We start from the raw sequence: 19590 nt of genomic DNA, 5'->3' as shown, positions 1-19590 counted from the left end.
AAAAGCTTGTTTAGTGGACTAACTTTGCACTTGAAGGTTGCCCGTTCACTTACGTTTTAACAGGTCTGACGCTACTATGCGCCCCGGCTGTATCTAGGCTAACGGCTAACATGCTAACTATTATTTTTATGTCACTAGTCACTTGAAACAAATTTAGGACGATAGGAGACAGGTTGAAATAAACCGAAATTTCCCTTTAAAGGCCAAACAACTCTGTCCACCCATTCGGCGATTGGACCTGTCATACCGAGCTGTTAGGCGGAATAACAATGTGAAATTCCTGCCTTGAAAAGTCAGTGTAAAGGAGCTTAAGTCTTGTTTAACAGTGGTATGAGTGTGTAGCATCCTAAACCAGTCCCAGTATTAACTGGCCGCCTTGGGTGGATGCGTGTGGAACCATCATGTACTTCCATCCTTTCTAATGCCATGGTTAGCCTTAGGCTGATTGAATGAAACCATCTCTGATCCAATCACTCAAGTTCCACAAGACCACCGTCACACTGGCCAAGACATGGCCTTTAACTCCAGACATAAGTGCATCTGTTGACATGCTATGTTGTGTAATGTCCTGTGCAAGCTAACGGGAAGGCTAAAGGCTAGCGAAGGCTGTGAAGATGTACATGTATGCATGGAGTCAGTTTAGTAATGTTGTCAGAGGAGCACCGAGAAAGGGTTACACCACAATGCAGCCTCTCAGACAAGCTGTGCGTTGGTCTGCAGACATAGTTGCATCGTATTTGCATTGGCATGGTTTTATCATAGGATCTCTCTCCCTCCAGCTGTAGAGTTGGAATCTGAACATTCTTCACTAAGCTTCGGTCTTTCTCAAAGAATACACAGCTTATATTGTGAGCCAGCAGAACTGTGTGTGTGCGTGACATGTCAAGTTTATGGCCTGCGCTGCCTTTGATAACATAAATGGATTTGTCCTCAGGGGGTCATGAAGAGATAACATGAGTCTGCATCTCCATCAGACTCTTCCAAAATAAGTTCAGGGGGGATACCCATCTCATAGTAAATCTCATTGAACTCTTTACCTTGAATCTGGGAGCTGCTAATGCCAAAGCTTACTCACTAGTCCGTCTGTAGTTATTGCTGAACTCTGATAGTTTCCCACGCATGTTGTGGCAGTCTTACACCACACAGTTGATAATGTTACCCCGGCTTTCACAAGGATTTGTTCAGATCCTGTCTGTCATCACTGGGCAAATGGGTTTGCTTTGGCATCGTGACTGCGGCTGTAACGCAACTTGTGCTTTTATTTGTGGCCAGAGACGCGGCATTACAAACATCAGGGACAGCAGGGAGGCCCAGTGGTTAAAGAGACCATCTCTCGAGCAAAGAACTCGGGTTCAAGCCCCCTGTGTTGGCAAGCATCCACCCTGCTGAAGTAGCTTAAGCAAGAAGCTGAACCCCTTCCAGCTCTGGGTTCACTGCTCTTTAAATGACCCTGACCTTTGACCTCCCTGTGGAGAAAGGCAAGAGAAAAGACGGTTTTAATGACGAAAAAGGGATGTGAAAGAGTCAGTTTCTCATGGTTTTTTCTATTCGGTGCATGGTGTGATTATTTGGTGCTTGCGAAATTGCAAAACAAAAATTTAAAGCAGCTAATTGACAAAGAGGATCGCACTTTGGTGCTGTCTGCAGTCTCGATTGGTGTTTTCTTTTTTAATCATGTCAGCTAGGGACGGCAGTGTGGTCACTCAGTCCACCAGTTTGGTCCAGACTGAAAAACCTCAACAAATTTTGGATGAACTGCCATGACCTTTTGCAAGAACACTCATAGTGCCCAGAGGAGGAATCCTATCATCTCTCGCGATCCCCCCGACTTTTCCCTTTAGCACATGGGTGTCAGATATTAATGCACTTGTGAAGGCTAAGAGGTGCAAGGTTTCAGAAGCAAGTGAGTAGCCTACTTTGTTTCAGAGGCTTTTCCACCGTGACCACAATACAGTTCTCTAAAAAAACAAACAATGAACGCTTATTGTAGTCGTGTTTTAAAGATATAAAACAGATGCTAAATATTATCAATCAGCAGCTTAAGTACAAAAGAACCTGTGTCAGACTTTGGTTTTAAAACGATATTTGTGGAACCTTCTTGCTAAGGCACTGCAAAAACTTCAGTGATTGGTTTGTAAAGCAGGGGATGACTTAATGTCCTTCCTCAATAGCTTCCACTTCAGTTTGTTCTTGTTAGCCGCTGCTGCTAATTAGCTCGTGCTATCACTCTGGAGACAGTCCTTCAGTGCTGCCTCTAACGTGTTTAACAGCTGCAGGAAGTTTGTGGATCTGGTGGGGTGTCGTGCGATAGGAGATTAGACCTTCGGTGCAATCCTGTTGTCTTCCTCTGGAACTGTGAAAGACGTCCACACTGTGACATGTTTAACTCTCTACAGTGTACTGCAGTTGTTGTTCTTCTTCTCTGTGTTCATTAGTGGCTTGCAAGCCAAGTTTAAAGGAACTCGTACAACCACCCAAGTTGTCAGTGTGTAGATCCTGCCTGTGTTAGTGAATGGAAGCGGTCTGGTTTCATATTATCTGCTATGATTTTAATTATCGGAATAACGCATAATAGTAAATATGTCCCATTATCGACAGATAATTTATCGGCTCAAAATATATATTGTGCATCCCAAAGTAATACAATTTAAAATGGTGTATAAATACTATGGTAAAACAATAAACAGTAATACAGTAATACTAGTATTACTATAGGAATGTTCCATGTTCCATTGAACCACTTTTCCACCCTCTGGTTGTGTCGTATTGATAATGTACGGAAACTTTTATGCTGTTAAATTATATAAAATAATTCAGGAAATACCCTTTAATAGCAGCTCTGTGCTCAGTGGTTTGATAATACCATGCTTTACCCTGTGTCATTTCCTTATCTGTGTCCCTTAGTGCATAAAGAAGGTTGTAACAGCTGATTGCCAAAGATGACAGTGCCCCCAAACAAATATTTATAGAGGAATATTTATGGTCCCCGTGTCCTGATGTAGCAGTGTCATAAAAACTAATTTAACTCAAGCTCTGAGTCACACACTCTCTCTGTTTAGGACTCATACCTCCCCCTCTGTCTACGGTCAGCTGATCAACTCCTGCACGCAATGGTCTGCTGACCCACTGCAATCAGATCAGGTGCATTTACGTGTGTGTGTGCGCATGTGTGTAAAGATGGTGGTGAAACCCTGTTCAACAGAGTAGGCTTATAAGGACACTTAGGCACTGTAGTTTGTGCTGTAGCTCAAGATGTTTTATGTAAAATTAAATGTGTGTGTGTGTGTGTGTGTGCGTGCGTGCGTGCGTGCGTGTGTGTGTGTTTTTCAAGGGAACATGCAATTCTTTGATACACACACACACACACACACTTGAATCTTAGACTGTCAATAAAGATGGAGGACGCGTCTCTGCTTCCTCCCACTGTACAAAAATGAAGCCAAAATATCCGGGATACAGCTGCTGCCATCTTGCACTGATGACATCATTTGAAGCCAGAGTTTGTACAGCAGCGATCTCTGTGGTGTCGGGTTCCTGCCGTACAGCCAGTCGCGAGCAGCGCCACTGACCAAGAGCACACCAATTGGCGCACGCAGCTGTCAATCACGACACCAAACCCCCAAATGTAAAACCAAACGTATCAGAAATGTGAGCACTTGAACACAAACGTCAGCGTAATAAGTTTATGACCTGTACTGCAGCCAGCCACCAGGGGGTGATCAACATGTTTTGGCTTCATTTTTGGGGAGCTGTCATGTTGTCCATCTTTATTACAGAGTCTGTAGCTTGAATGCGTCAGGACTCAGGAAGAGCACTGGGCATTAAAACCAATTTTGGGATTACACCTCCCTAGTCCGTCACGTGATGCCATTGGGCCCAAAGACCTTTTCCTATAGACTTACACTGGAAAAGAGACTTCTGTAAATCAGTGGATTTTTTTTTAGCACCACAACCCCAGGGAAATGACTGATTTCACTATCAGGATTGATCCGCTAACATTTGGAAAGTCCAGAAGAGCCGCACGATTAAATCATTTTATCCCGATTCAAGTTAGTGAGCGTTAAACCACAATTAACCAGATCAGCCGGTGGACGTCTCTGGTGCGCTTGCTTTATGGGGCCAATGATGTGGAAGCAGCGTCAATCATTCAGGTCATTTCATACCACAGGTTCCACCTTCAATGCTGTATCCATCTGAAGGAGCTAAGCCTATTACTTGCAGCTACATGAGATGCTTTACCTGGCCTGACCTGGCTGATGGTTGATGCCACAGTTTCCTTGGTTGTGTTGAGTTCGGACAAACGGCAGGTTCCAGTTGCAGAGTAATCATCGTGTTTATTCACACCACCAAACACGGGTTGAATAAATGTCCATTTCTTTATCTTTCAGTCAAACAGAACACAGCTGCACACCATCCCGCACCACAGTCAAAAACCGAAAATCCTTTCGGGGTGAAACACCTGTCAGCAACTAGGGTTGGGTCGGTTCTCGGTAATACCAGTTCGGTTCGGTACTCCGTCTTGGACCGGGTTTTTTTTTTTTTAAGACCGACTGGACCGCATACGTCATTTTACAGCCTGTGTCTGCCTCTCCGCCAAGCGCACAGCGAGCAGGAGAGAGGGGTGGGGGTGAGGGTGGGGACTAACGGCAGGGCCACACTGCCTGGGAAGCACAGCGCACCGAAATTCTCACGCAAGCCGGAGCACTTGCGTTCACATCGGACGCGCATTTCTCCACGCCGGTCGACAAGCGGTTCTGCTCCCAGCTGTTGTCTCCGTCACATCTGGGGCTGTTTTTCCATCATGGGTAACTGCCCGGCTTGACACATTCACTCGTGGCTCGCGCAGAAAATACACCAGACGCCGAAACGATCGCTGCAGGGCCGGCCACGGAGCTGCGCGACCGTGAGCTAGGAGATCTGAGTGCGCATGCCCGAGGCCTCTACTGTAGCCTGGAGTTTAACAGTGACGGGGAGTCGATAATGGCGGACAATTTAGTCTCGAAGAAATCAAAGAATGCGCCAATATGGCAACACTTTGGCTTTGAGCCAGACGAAGGAGGCAACCCTTGTTTGCACTGATTGAGTAAGCTAAACCTGCAAATTTATTTGTAAGGAATAAAAGAAACAACGTGTTACTGTCACTCTGTTGTCCTATGGTCGTTTTTTATTTTAAATGAGTCAATTGCGCCCCCAAGTGGCGAAAATCCGGTATTACCGACTTGATGCGGTTTTTCACAAAAACCTGACCGGTTATTTTTTTCTCATACCGACCCAACCCTACCAGCAACAGTGTTGTTCCTACCTTTATACAATAGCGCTCCAACTATCAATATGCCACCGCCGTGTACATACATAGTAAATACAATTAATGTCTGCTGAGTGAAATGTCATATTTGGCTCCTACACCATCAGTCAGAGACCCCTCAGTTGACTGAGATTTCTTTGGTCAGTCAGTGTGACGTTTGGCTCCTAGATGTACAGGGCACACTGCTCTGTAGTGCACACGCTGCTCTCCGATACAGGCAGCTGCAGACCCAGACCCAGGATGTGTCTGAGTGAGACTGAGGCAGCTACCCATAGCTGTGCTCAGTCAGGCTCTGAGATAACTTCATCTTCTGCCTTCTGCTTAAAAGTGGTGAATTTCCAGCTCAGAGACACTTAATGAAAATGTGTCTCTGGCTTTTGTTTGATAGCTAGTGTCGACAAAAAAAATGTTGTTGCACATTTCTGACCCATTGTAAGTGTAGTTTGCCCCCATTAGCTTTTGAGACTAACTTGGCTTGCTAACTGCGTCAACATCCCACCGAATTCTGTTCAAATGCGGGAAATATGGGAGAAAAAAAGAAAGGAATAGTTGAATATTGTGTTGAACAGCCAAAACGGAGTCGGGTAAAGCCCTACAACTGCTGCTACATTCAGTTTTTCCCGAGCAGCAACCTCCAGCGCTGAGATAGTGACGTCAGCGCACAAGTGCCAAAAGCTGCAGTTCCTCTAATGGCCACTTGAGGCCGAGTCAATCCCCATAGACCTCCATGTTAATGTCCAATTTTACTGCAGAAATAAACGTGTTTACAGCCTGGTACAAAAAAACGCTTTGGTCCCAGTAGCTAATTTCCCGTTTGTGACAACCGTGAAGGAGGTGAAGTTTTATATAACTCACCTGTTTATATATTATCAAGGCTTAAAGCTACGCATGATTAAGAGCAGGCCGCTTTGAGTGACAGGCTGTGTGCCAATAGTGGCCTCAGCTTTTCAGTCATATCCACCCCTCGCTCCTCCACTCCTCTCGTCCAATATGGTCACTTCTGGCTCCAAAAAAACAAGATGGCTATGGCTGAAATGCAGAAAAATACGAGTCCATAAAACAATGGGTGATGTCACAGCAGCTAGTCTATGATTTTTTCCATAGAAACCATCAAAGCACAACCAGATAATTATGAGAGGTGATTGTTTAAGGGACCTAATTTGTTGTAATATTTAGAACTCTTGTTTGAGGTAATTGTCTCTCAATTTGGGAGCCAGAAATTGTGATGGTTAGCATGTGATTGCAGCACTGATGAAACCATTCTTAAAATTAATGAACACAAGGTTAAATGTTAATTCCTGAAGACGGAGTTTACACACACCCTTTGCTCCTCACGATTTTTATCACGTAAGATTGATGATATGTTGAACATGACCAAACAGCAGGTTTTCATTCTGCTGTGGAACTGGGGATGGAGAGCTTTTAGTTTCCTGCTCAGACTTCTTTCCAAATGAAGGATGATGTGAGGACGGGATCTTTGCATGGAAAAATAAATCACTGTGTAAACTTTTCTGCCAAATCTCCTCAAGTTTTTTTTATTATTTTAATATCTGCCAGGTCAAAAAGTGATTCATCTTCTGTTTCACTGCATCGATTTCACAAACGCCCACATGACTTTATTCTTAGGCTGATATTAACATGCGAAGGGATTCCCAGAACTGACTGGTAGATGTGTATCAGTCAAGGGAGGCTCTCTGTCTGACTGTGTGCACATGTAACTGAGTGTGTCGTGTCAGTGTCGGGTCGTGGGGATGTGGGGAGGAGAGCCACTCAGTGAGGCTTTGTGGTGGCGCTCCGGTGAGGTAAAATTGAGTTTGGCCTGTCTGCAGAGCTAATCAGCTCTGTCTGGCTGAAACCCGACCACTCGCTGACATGAGAGCGGGGTGGGAAGTCGCCACCGACCAGCGTTGAGATGAAGACATTAGTGATGAGGGTTTTATACCCCTTTTCAACAGTCATGGGCTGGCTTGGCTTGACTTGGACGATCGGCCCAGCACAGCAGGGGTTTGTATTTCCAGTACAACAGGGCTACTTTCTTTGAAGGTGTGTCTTGTCTTGAGTTGCGACGTTTAAAAACACCGGACTGATCCACGGTTAAAATCATGGATCAGCCCGCGTGTCACATACGTATCATGTACGCGTTACGTATGTGACAATGTAAATTAAGCTTGCTGCATACACAGCCTAGTTTTATGAAAACACCACCTTTCCAGGAGTGAGATGCTTCTTATACATGAAAATAAAAACCTTGTGGCCGTCACTTCCCCTCCCCCCTGAGTCAATCAAGATTGCCTTTACAATCAGTGGGTGGTGTTACTGTGGTCGAGATCTGCTCTAGCTTAAAACAACCAGATCACTTGTGTGTGTCTGTGCTCTTGTGTTAGCTTGTATGATAGGTTTAGGGGCCCATAAACCTCCCGGTCAAGTGGGGCTGACCCTGGCGCAGATTATTGTGTTTGACCTCTGACCCCGAGCGTACTGTGCTTGTATGTGTATGTCTGTGTTTATAGGCATGCAGGTGTCCGTCCATGACCCCTCAATCCAATATGCTGCGGCTCCAAGCCCTCTTAATGTCTGTGTGTGTGTGTGTGTGTGTGTGTGTGTGTGTGCTAACCCCGTGCATTTCCACCCCTCACCCTCCTCTGGTGGACAGGAAAAGAGGGAAGTGGAGGAGGGGGAAACGAGGGGGGAGTCAAGGTGAGTTTAATTTAATCATGTAAAGATGTAACATGGTGAAACGCTGAGGATTTGAACGACTCCAAGGGTAGGAGCAGTCGTGAGTAGGAGTGGGCGATATGGCCCTAAAATAATATCACGATATTTCAGGGTATTTTTGCGATAACGATATGACAAATTAGTCAAATAAATGCATAAATGATTAATTTAAGAAAACAGAACTGCAACAAAATCAGTGATGTAGTTTCACAGTTTGCTTCAAATCTTCAATAAAAACTAAACTGATGTCTCATTTCTTTAGTTTGTGAACAACAACAGTAACTCAGAGTGAGATTCAGATTCTGTTACAATATTAATAGTTCANCTGTGCTGCTGCCAGAGGAGCCGCTGAATGAGTTCCCTCTGAGCGCTAAGAGAAGGAAAACATTCAGGACGCCACAGTTTATTCCACACTACTGAAGCTGCTCCTCTTTTTACTGGAACCACCAAGGAGTCAGGAATAATTTCACTTTCAGACATGCTTGTTGTTGCCGTGGGAAACAGTATGACGTCAATATGTCAACAAGTCGAAATATCGCGATTATCATGATATATTTTTTATATGATACGGGTATTATCGTGAAGGAGATGATATGGCACACCCCTAGTTGTGAGAAAGTTAAAGAACAAGCAAGTACACAAAGAAACAGATAGACGACATCAGAAAGAGAAGGGAGAACAAACACACACACACACACACACTCAGTGTCACACTGCTCCCCAGACGGCTGCAAAACTGCAGCGTGAGACTGGAGGAAAAAGTCGAGCAGTAAAGTCAAAAACCTGCCGGAGCTGGTTGTCATAGTTTACATTTTGTCTTCCTCTTTTGAGAATGTGTGTGTTTATGTGTGTGTGTGTGTGTGTGTGTGTGTGTATGGCTCATAGTTCTCATGCACACTGTATTAGGGGCCAGCTGGGTTGGCCTGCGCTCTACACATGAGCCTGATTATGACTCAGTATTGCATTACTGACATTCCTCCATAGCTCTTTTCTCTTTCTCTGTTCCTCTCGCTCCCATCCTCCCTCCCTCCCTCCCTCCTTTTTCTTTATCTCCCTCTCTCTCTCTCGGCCGGGCAGATTTGCTGAGCAACCACCTCCCCCCCCATGGCTCCCCCCTCCCTACCCCTCCCTTGACCCCCTCAGCAAAAGCCCAAACGCCCGACACGTGATCCCCACGGCTTCAGATCGAATCACCCCACCGTTTTCTTTCAAGTGCCTCCTTTGCAGACCTCAAAGCCGTCAGTGTGCGTTACACATGTTGCTCTGGTCCTGACACTCTCGCATAGTATTTCACATACAGCTGAGGAAGGAGGAGGAAGAGGAGGAGGAGGAGGATGAGAGGGAGGGGGTAGAAATTAAAACCGTCAGGCAGCTCAAAGAAAATGTCAGGGGATGCATAAGAGTAAGGGATGCGTGTGTGTGTGTGTGTGTTCAGTGATTGGCTTAGTAGTTTGAGCTTGTTCCCCTCCATCCATGTGTGTGTGGGGAGTTGTGGGCGTATTTTAGGGGAGAGACTGTTAGTTTTGGTGCGGCGCGTTCAGTAAGAGGAGCTGATGGCGAGCTTTTTTCGGGAGGGGATGAGGGGATTTGAACGCAGCCCTGAAGATAAGAGTGTAGAGTACGTGACAGGTAGCAGCTCACCGTTTAAAAATCCCACACTGGGTTAATCCAGTGTGAGGAGGAGGGGGAGGCGGGGGTGGGGGGGGGGAGGAGGAGAAGGAGGAGAGCAGTGGCTCATACCACTCCTCGCAGCTCAGCCTTTATGCTGCCCAGCACAAGAAGAAGGGGCAGGCTGTCTCTCTCGCGCGAGCGCGCGCTCTGTCTCTCTTTCACCCTCGTCCTTCCTCTGTCACTTCCTCCCTCCTCCCCTCTCGCTTCCCTCTTACCTCTCTCGCATTCTCCTTGCCAATCTGTCCCTCCCTCTCTCTTTTCCTGACTTCCTTCCCTCCCTCTCCTCTCCTCCTCCTCCTCCTCCTCCTCCTCCCCTCCCTCTCTCCCTCTGTCTCTCCGTGTCACTGGAGAGCGTCTCAGTGTGAAAATGCCATCCTGCTCTCCAGACTGTTGCCTCTTTCAGGCTGTGGAGGTAAGAGACTTGTGCGCACGTTCTTTTCTGTTCTGGATGTCCGTCGGGAGCTCAGTGTGTGTGTGTGTGTGTGGTTATCTGTTTGCAGCGGTGAGGACCTGTGCATTTTTCCTCCCCTCTGTGTTTCTCAAACTTTTCTCAAACAAAACTCATGTGTCATGAAATCACTTTTTTCCTGGCGGGGGCGTGAGGGATGAGAGGAGGGAGTCTTCTGGCTCTGCAGGGCCACAGAGCGCTGTGACGTTGTTTCTGGATGCATTCAAAGTCTCTCTTCATGCTGCCGTTCTGGTGTTTTGTGTCATTTCTGGGCCGCTGTCGCTGTCGTTTTTTGGTGTTTCCACTTTGTGTTGCCATTGTTCATTGTTAATTTTCCGTACCACCACCCCCTCCGGCCCTTGCCCATCACTAGCTTTGTGTCTTAATTCATGTAATTTTCAACAGTTGTTGCCCGCTGGTTTTGTGCGATGTGTCGGGCAGCAGAATCCCTGCTGTGGACAGAAGATGTTGAGTATGTGGGTGTTTGAGGATACACACACACACACACACACACACACACACACATGATTTCTCTCTGATATTTGGAAGATAATCTGAGTCGCCTTTGTGGTTTGCAGCCACTTCCCCATGTTCGTTTGCCTGTTCGTGTTTGTGTTGTGCTGCATGTGCGAGCTCTGTGTGTGTGTGTGTGTGTGTGTGTGTGTGAGTCTGCTCGTACAGTGGTGTGGAGCAGCTGGTCTGTGGTTCTCCGTGTAGCAACACACTCAGAGAAGACAAAACTACGCCCGGTTTAAATGTCTCTTTGGGCACTTTCCTGAAATGGTTCAAAATGGTGCAACAATGGGAGGAACTCTGGTGCTGAGCTGTGGCCGCTTGCTGCTCCCAGTGGTGACATGTTTAAGGACAAAATGCAACACGTGTAAACGCACCGCGTTATTTCACCGTCGGAGTGTGAATATGTGGTTTGCTCTACTCTTCCGATTGTGGATATTCTTGCATGTGACAGGAAACATGTCACTGTGGTTTGTGTGCAAGCAGGTTTACACACATGTTCGCGGATGTGCGTGTGAGTAAGTTTGGTTGAGCTGCAGACAAAAGGGTTGAACTGAGCGCTCAGGGGGCCGGCCGACCTTTCCTGGACGTCATCCTATTTTTTTTTTTAAAGCGGTTCTCATGTTGGAGTGATAGAATAATGTGAACAGGAGCTTTAACACTGGACTTGACAAATACACCTGGTTATGGAGGTAAATGTTGAAGCCTCTGATCCGTCACATTCTCCCTTTTCTCTGCGGATTCAAATTCCCGAAAGTGGCTCGGGATGCGTCACGCCCTCCGAACATTATTAGACTTTCTGCAGACTGTCACAACACAACCCTCACTACTCTTATTTACATGTTCCGGTTATTATCCCCATGTGTTTTCAGATAGTGAAGGTGTGGAGCGAGGATGGGGCCGGTAAGGTGGTGGAGATCCCGGCGGACATGACGGCCAGAGATGTGTGTCAGCTCCTGGTCTACAAGAGCCACTGTCTGGATGACAACGCCTGGACGCTGGTGGAGCATCACCCCATCCTTGGCCTTGGTAAGGATGTTTGTGTGTATACTGAATAATGTGGTGAGTGTGTTTGCATTCAGGTATGGCTTCGGCACACACTTGCATCTAAATTTATGGTCTTTTTGGCAGGAACGGACATAGATTCGACTTTTTGTGCATCTCCGTATCTGCGTTGGTTACATGCAGTGATGTTGCAGTTTATGAAAAGGTGGTTAAACGTCAGTCTGACTTCCCGCCAGGTTAACCTCTGCTAATACGAGCCAAAATCTGTAGTGTTATCAGTTTCCAAACAGACCTTTCGTTTTAGCTTTTTCTGTAAAAGACCACGACTTAATGAAGCAAACTGTGACACATGCCAGGAAAATCTGTCACAAGCATTTACATCAACATTCAGAGAGTGTACAGAAGCCAAACTGCCTCTACTACGTCCCTGTATACTTGTCTGTAGTGGGCTTTAAGGAGTATGCATCATTTCTGCAGGTGTGTTTCAGTCCTGTGTGCGTGTGCGTGTGTGTCTATACCCCTTTTGTGTGTCTCTGCATGGTTGGGGATACTCTCTTGTGTGTAACCTCAGTGTGCATGTTCACTTGAGCATGGCACGAGTGCTTGTATGCCTTCTATACGGCGAGGGGAGGGAGGGAGGTGTGGTGGTCGTAGGATTAAGCATTTTCCATGTTCTGCTCACAAGCCTGTTCCCTCGCAATAATTCGCTCAGCGGGGGGAGAAAACAAAAAGAGAAACACAAGACCCATGCTCCGCTTCTTCCCTTGTGCCGTGTCCCCGTTTGAAGCTTTTTCTCTCGCTCTTTATTTATTTCTCCTCTGGGTCGGTCTTTGTCCTCTGTGAGGCTTTCCTACTCGCGAGTCGTATTTTTAGAGTCAAAGGATGGCTTTGTGCTTTGCTGCTTGATCTGCGTATCTGGAAAAAAGTGCACTGGAGAGATGGAATGTGAGGTGAGGAGGGAGGGAGGGAAAAAGAGAGGGAGATGAGGGGAGAGAGGAGGAGAGACAGAGAGGGAGAGATCGAGGTGAGGGGGGGGAGAGGGAGGAGGGAGAGGCCCGATCTAAAGCGTCATACCAGAGCTGCGAGGAGCCAATCGCCTCTCTGCATCGGACGAGCCCCTAGCCTTCCCGGCCAATCAATCTCTCCTTAACCCTCCACAGGAAATTCCCCTGCTTGCAGCCAGCGCACACAGACACACACACACACACAAAGCGTCATACCAGAGCTGCGAGGAGCCAATCGCCTCTCTGCATCGGACGAGCCCCTAGCCTTCCCGGCCAATCAATCTCTCCTTAACCCTCCACAGGAAATTCCCCTGCTTGCAGCCAGCGCACACAGACACACACACACACACACACACACACACACACAGACACAAATTCAAAAAGACTCAGACATTTCCACCCTGAAGCTGCAGCCAGGATCCTTTTTATAGCGACTGCAGTTTCACCAAAACATATGTACGAGTGTGTGTGTCTGTTCCTGTGTGTTTTGTCTCAATTAAACAAGACTGTGTGTGTGTGTGTGTGTGTGTGTGTGTGTGTGTGTGTGTGTCCGTGCAAAACTGGAACATCCTGTCACTATCTATTTCCAAGCAGCCTCACTGAGATCATATGCCCTGAACTTCAAGAAACAGAACACACGTACACACACACACACACACCACACACCACACACACACACACACACACACACACACACACACACACACACAGAGGGAGAAAGTAATTGTGCCTCTGTGGTGCACAGTGAGCAGGTTAGGCCTGTGTGAGCTCTTAATGTGTGGTTGTGTGTTTGTCTGTGGCTTGTACTTTGCTTATGGCTTCACTGCTCTCAGCAATCAGCCTAAATACATGACATCATCTTCCTGCAATGCCCTCACCACCTCCTCCTCCTACCCCTCTCTCCATCTCATACCACTTCTCTCCACCTTCACCTCCTCCCTCCCGGCCTCATAGTGCCTCTTCTTTTCACAGCCCCCCCCCCTCGTTTTAGCCTTTTACTCTCGTGCTCGTCTCTTAGTAACAGGAGATTTTTTTTCTTGCTGCGTCATTGTATACAGTAACTGGTGATGTGTTTGTGCCTCACACAACATGCAGTTTTTAAGGTGAGAACGGCCAACTGTGACCTTTATTGTGAATTCATGTCATTGAGAGTTATGAGATTTAACAAAGGTGGTTAGCTCCTCGGTGTTGCAGACTTGTTCTCTCCATTTTATATGAATTTCCAGTGAAAAATGGGGAAAAGATTTTTTTAAGTACCAGGTAGCATCACACTGACATGTAAAAGTTGTTGTTTCCTGCTGCTCGAGGACACTGTTTGAAACAATTTACAGTAAACCAGGTCCTCTGGCAACAAGGGCGTCTCAGAATATGCTTTCAATATTAAAAAGAGAAGAGAACAGTGAAGAGAAAGAGGGAGAGGAAATGCATGCAGAAGAGCTGCTTGTTATGCTGCACATCAGCGTTAAAGAAAGAGAGAACAATGAGCAGTGAAACTACAGTTAGAGTGTCGGTTATATTCTTACGGTGCTCCTGAATATTAAAACAAGTCAGCCCTGAAGCAGTGTACACTGATCCTAACATCTGTTTGCCTCTGGTTTCATCCCCGAGGACAACATGACCCGGCTGAGGTGACTAACACTGTGGGTCTGTCTGTGTCCTCGTGCAGAGCGGTGTCTGGAGGACCACGAGCTGGTGGTTCAGGTTCAAGCCTCCATGAGCAGCGACAGTAAATTCCTCTTCAGGAAGAACTATGCCAAATATGAATTCTTCAGGAACCCCCTGGTGAGTCTCTTGCATCCCTAAAAAGTCATCTCTGTGACTGCCTTGGTTTAGCACGCATCCCTACACACACATCGCCTCACACACACACACGATGCCTTGCAGACACACACACACAGCTGGGGTTCAGAAGATTTTCCAGCCTTGATATTTTTGGATCGGAGCTGCTGATCGCTAACATGTCATGCTAACATTCCAGATTTTTACATTTGGTTCTCTTCAGCCAAATGTTGGAAGAATTACTCGGTGTTTTTCAACACTGTGTTTTTATGAGGAAGCCTGGCTGTAGCACTGAAAAATATTCTAGGGATACACCAATATGGATTTTTTCAACTGATACCCATAATCAATAATTACCCACTTCTCATGGCCGATAACCGATAATGTCACATTTTTGTATTTTAAAAATAAGTGTTTAACCTGTAGTAGAACAGCAATGCTACTGATTCACCTCACACAGTAACACTCAACTCAGACAAACAAGCAGCTGGGTCACACACACACACACACACACACACACGCAGCCAGAGAGGTAACGATACAGATAATTACTAACTGTAGCATCACACGGTTAGCGGTTATTAATAAGTTTAACAGCAGAGTTGAGCCTTTAAAAGCTTTGTGTTGGATGTTAGCTGCTGCTGCTAATTAGCTCCTTCAGCGCTGCGTCTAACCTGTGTCGGGCAGTCGGAGATCAGACTCTCAGTGCAGTCCTGTTGTCTTCCTCTGAAACTGTGAAAGATGTCCACACCGTGACATGTTTCACCCTCTCGACAGCGTGCTGCAGTTGTTGTTCTTCTTCTGTGTTTATTGGCAGCTCGCAAACCAAGTTTTAAGGCACATGTACCTCCACCCACTGTGTCGGGTGTGTAGATGCTGCCCGTGTTAAGTCAATGAAAGCTGTCTGGCTTCGTATTATTGGCTATAATTTTAATTATCGGAATAATGCATGATAATTAAAATGTCCCATTATCGGCCCGATATATATTGTGCATCCGTAAACTATTCCCTCAAAGTCTTTATTGATCAGGGTTCCCAGGGTCATGAAGTTTTATGACATTAGTTTTTCAGGCCTGGATATGGTTTGGAATTAGGGCTGTGCGATATGACGATATATATCACGTGACGAGAAGAATGAAGAATGTTTATCGTTTCACACGTTTATATCGTTGTGACGCAAATTACACTTTTTACAGCAATATTTTTCATCATTTGGAGTCTGTCCATCTTTTGCACGGATCTCATTGATAAATTACTCTTCTTGGCTTTTTAATTCGCGAAGCTTTTACGACACTTACAGTAACATGACAAGTTTATATAACTCCGCTGTCTGTCTCGGCTGTGCTGCACACACTGAGAGAGCAGAGACGCAACAAGACGGCGACAATATTCAGACCAAATCGGGGGGGGGGGCAACTTTTTATTCATTGGATTAAAATGTGCTATATATCGTGATATGTATCGTTATCGGGATATGAAATGACCTATATCGTGATATGAGATTTTGGTCATACCGTCCAGCCCTGTTTGGAATTAACAGACTGTTTTGGAAAAGTTTTGGAATACTCCTCGTCTTGTTTATTGTTTAAAACAGTGGTTCCCAACTGATGGGTCACGGTCCAAAAGTGGGTCGCAGGTCTGTTCAGAATGGACTGCAACTGTCCAAATTCTATAATTTATCACTGATCCGATATCAGTCTAACATAATACACAGTGCTTTCTTTGTGTCGTCTCTGGGGATACATGTTTGGTGGGTTGGTGTGTCGCTGTCTTCGCCGTCCTGCTGAAGCTCCATCTGCTTTTGCACTCACCTGAAGTCTGTTTGGGTAACAGCGTGAGTTGAAATCTAATACGCAAAGCTGTTCATTTAAGTTTAAGGACACAGAGCCGCCTCTGGCAGCCAGCGAGTCAGCCTTAGCCGGTTTGCGTGGCATCTTCTGCTGATGTGGACTCAGCATGGGGCTCTGCTGTTGCGTGCTGGCCGGGGATATTGTGACATTATTGCCGTGGTGATTTAGGTGTGTGTCAGAGCCAGCAGGTGACCTCAGCTCTGTGGTAATGAGCACAGTAAAACACCAGAGTGCTGGCCGCGGCCTGTCAATCACGCTAAGAGTAGCGCTGCTGGCTAAAGGGGATTACATCAGCGGGTGAGATCATACTGCATCTACTCCCAGGCTGGAGTGCCCTCTCTTTCTCTCCTTCTCTCCTCCTCTCCTCATCTACCTCTCTAGCCCCCACCACTCTGTCTCTGAGTCCTTGTGCTCATCAGACACACACACACAGACACACACACACTCACGATGAGACGTATTCTGCATAGAGAAACACTACCCCACTCTGAGCTTGCATATGCACTAAATGGTTTCTAGTGCTTCTCACACACTCATTCTCTGTCTGTGTTTTTCCATCCAGAACTTTTTTCCAGAGCAGATGGTGGCGTGGTGTCAGGAGTCTGATGGCTCAATCCCTCAGTCACAGCTCTTACAGGTGAGGCAATAACTCAGTGAGGGGACATCTTGAATAGCACACTTGATTCACGACCTAAGACTTCACTTAAACACCAAATTAATTCTATATCTAATTATAATCCTCAACCTAAATCCTGACTCTGAAAAAAAGAGTGAGAGCAGGAAAATGCTCCTACTCTGGAGGATTTGATCTTTGTGAGGACATCTGGCAGTCCAAAAATATGCATGCACACACACTGTCCCTGAAATCTGCTAATTACATTCACCCACTGTTGTTGCTGCCAGATTTTTAGGAATGTAGACAAAAACCTGCCTCACGATCTCCAAACACGATCGTTTTTTAATCACTCGTGGACATGCAGTTTCCAGGATGAAACACAAACATTTGTGTTTTGGTACACTGAGTTCCCGTGCAGCAGTGTTCCCAACAGATGCTGTCTGTGTGTTTTTTCTGCAGAACTTTCTGAACTCCAGCAGCTGTCCCGAGATCCAGGGTTATCTGTACGTGAAGGAGCCCGGACGCAGGTCCTGGAAGAAACTCTACATGTTCCTGCGACGCTCTGGGCTCTACTACTCCACTAAAGGAACATCCAAGGTGATGAGTTACAGCTGTACACATGCTAAGGGTGCTTTCAGACCTAGAGTCGTCTCCTTCGGTCTGAATCAGGGACTAATTTTCGAAGATCAAAGTGCTGATCTTCCGATTAGTGGACAACCCTAACTAGCCACAGCCACTGAAACTGGTATGAGGGAGATCAAATTGGTGGGGATGGTTTCGACCGGCACATTTCATGACTGACAAACTACTTGAGTTGCTAATTTTCAAGTTTTCTCTGCTTCATTTTATTTGCAGTTGCAACATCACAGTTTTTCTGTCACCTCAGATAACCTCAACTTCTTTTTTAGATTCTCATCTCATCTCAACTTAATTTTGCCTAAACAAAATAACAAAGTGATGAAAAAGCTTGTCGTAGGGAACATACGGGTTTTATAACGAGCTTAGAAAACATCAGTCCGCAGACTTTGAGGGTGTTATGTGTACATGGGAAAAGGATATTGGAATATCTATCAACAGGAAAGCTTGAACAAAAGCAGCACAGTCATGGTACTCCACAGCCCGAGACATGCAGAAACAATTAATTTTACTAAGAAAAATAAATAGCAACTATTGGACTCCTTCGAAAATGTCAAGGCTGGGGCTCAGGGAGGATGATGGCTGTTGGAGATGAAACAAAAAGTAACGTTGACAGGAAGTGACCACCATGAGACGGCGTATCATCTCTAGTCAACAACTCTCTGTACTTCCGTTCTGATTTGCAGCTTTTCACTTAGTTTGTGGCTGAATATAATTTGTAGCTTCTTAAAATCTGAATGATAGTGATGGAGCACCTGCTGCAGCAAGCCAGCATGCCATCTGCGGCCATTTTGACTTGACCAGCGGATATCACCACAAGCCGACTGGCTTTTCAAACAGGTGACGTGCTTTACGCTCTGAAACTAGCCGCCAGCGATTTGACCAGCCGAGTTGCAGCTGAAATCATCAGCCGACTTGAGTCGAGCTCAGACGGGCCAGTTCACACTGCCGCAACTTTTCTCTGCAACGTTATAAAACGGTTTTGTCTCGTCGCAAATCTCTGGTCTGACCTGGGCCTTTCGTGTCAGTTGATATCTCTGGGTCCTGTATCTGCTCTGTGTGCATTATATAATTGTTTATGGTAAGAGGATGAACATAAGACGCAATATGACGTGGTATAGACGTGGCATGACAGCCTGAGTGACACACTGCCAAGAAGAATGTGCTCATCCTTTTGCTTTTTGCTTCCTTCCTATTATTATTTTTTGCTTTGATTTTAAATGTTGTAAGTTTGTAATGTACCATTAAAAGCAATAAGAAGTTTAATCATATAAATAAAGCTTGTTGCTGACCTGACATCTCTTTCCCTTTGCTTCCCCACAACTTCACAGGAGCCTCGACACCTGCAGCTGCTGTCAGACCTGGAGGACAGCAACATCTTCACCATCATCACAGGAAGAAAACTCCACAACGCTCCCACAGACTACCAGTTCTGCATCAAGGTAACACATGAGAAAACACTGCAACCTGAGCAGCTCAGTTGATCCATTGCTGGAGACTGGTATTCATAAAAAACTGAATAAACCTGCTGGGTTGGTTTTATTGGTTCATTATTTGACTTTTTACCATGAAAGAAGAGAAACTGTGTCACAGAGCCATCCTGTCACTGGCTGTTACGTGATCTTAACAGATGCACCTGCTTCCTCTTTGCATATATTGTGTCTCGTGTGTGTGTGTGTGTGTGTGTGTGTGTGTGTGTGTGTGTGTGTGTGTGTGTGTGTCAGAGGACACAAGGGTTAAAACGCCCAGCGGGGGTTCAAACACACACTCAGCACTGTGTGTCCCACTCCAGGAGTAATCTGTGGTGGGTCACCTGCTGATCTGGGATAAGCCCACTGGGATAAGCCAGGATGGTACAGGGAATCTGGCCCGCCTAACCCCCTCACCTCACTCACACACACACACACACACACACACACACACACACACACACACACACACACAAACACACACAAAACGACCAGTGTGTCAGATGCTGTCAGCGGGGGTGACGGTGCAGGGTTGTGTAAGGGATTTTACTTGGCGGCTGGGGGTGGCTGGATTGTTGC

General features: G+C 46.1%; 1 protein-coding gene across 3 annotated transcripts in view; it reads left to right on the top strand.

Annotated features, from left to right (window-relative positions):
- The window catches only part of LOC126384404 (growth factor receptor-bound protein 10-like), a 60945-nt gene that overhangs the window by 29726 nt on the left and 11629 nt on the right, over positions 1 to 19590 (top strand). For 2 of the 3 annotated variants that reach the window (XM_050035459.1, XM_050035461.1), the window contains exons 6-10: positions 11525 to 11681; positions 14328 to 14443; positions 16853 to 16927; positions 17366 to 17503; positions 18874 to 18984. In XM_050035459.1, the coding sequence (XP_049891416.1) occupies positions 11525 to 11681; positions 14328 to 14443; positions 16853 to 16927; positions 17366 to 17503; positions 18874 to 18984 (597 nt within the window). Of the gene's footprint in view, positions 1 to 9815; positions 10104 to 11524; positions 11682 to 14327; positions 14444 to 16852; positions 16928 to 17365; positions 17504 to 18873; positions 18985 to 19590 lie in introns of those variants that run through there. The other variant, XM_050035462.1, reaches the window with a different exon arrangement.

This window comes from Epinephelus moara, chromosome 22, assembly GCF_006386435.1.
Source record: "Epinephelus moara isolate mb chromosome 22, YSFRI_EMoa_1.0, whole genome shotgun sequence".
Lineage (NCBI taxonomy): Eukaryota > Metazoa > Chordata > Actinopteri > Perciformes > Serranidae > Epinephelus > Epinephelus moara.
This window is presented reverse-complemented; position numbering and strand designations above follow the sequence as displayed.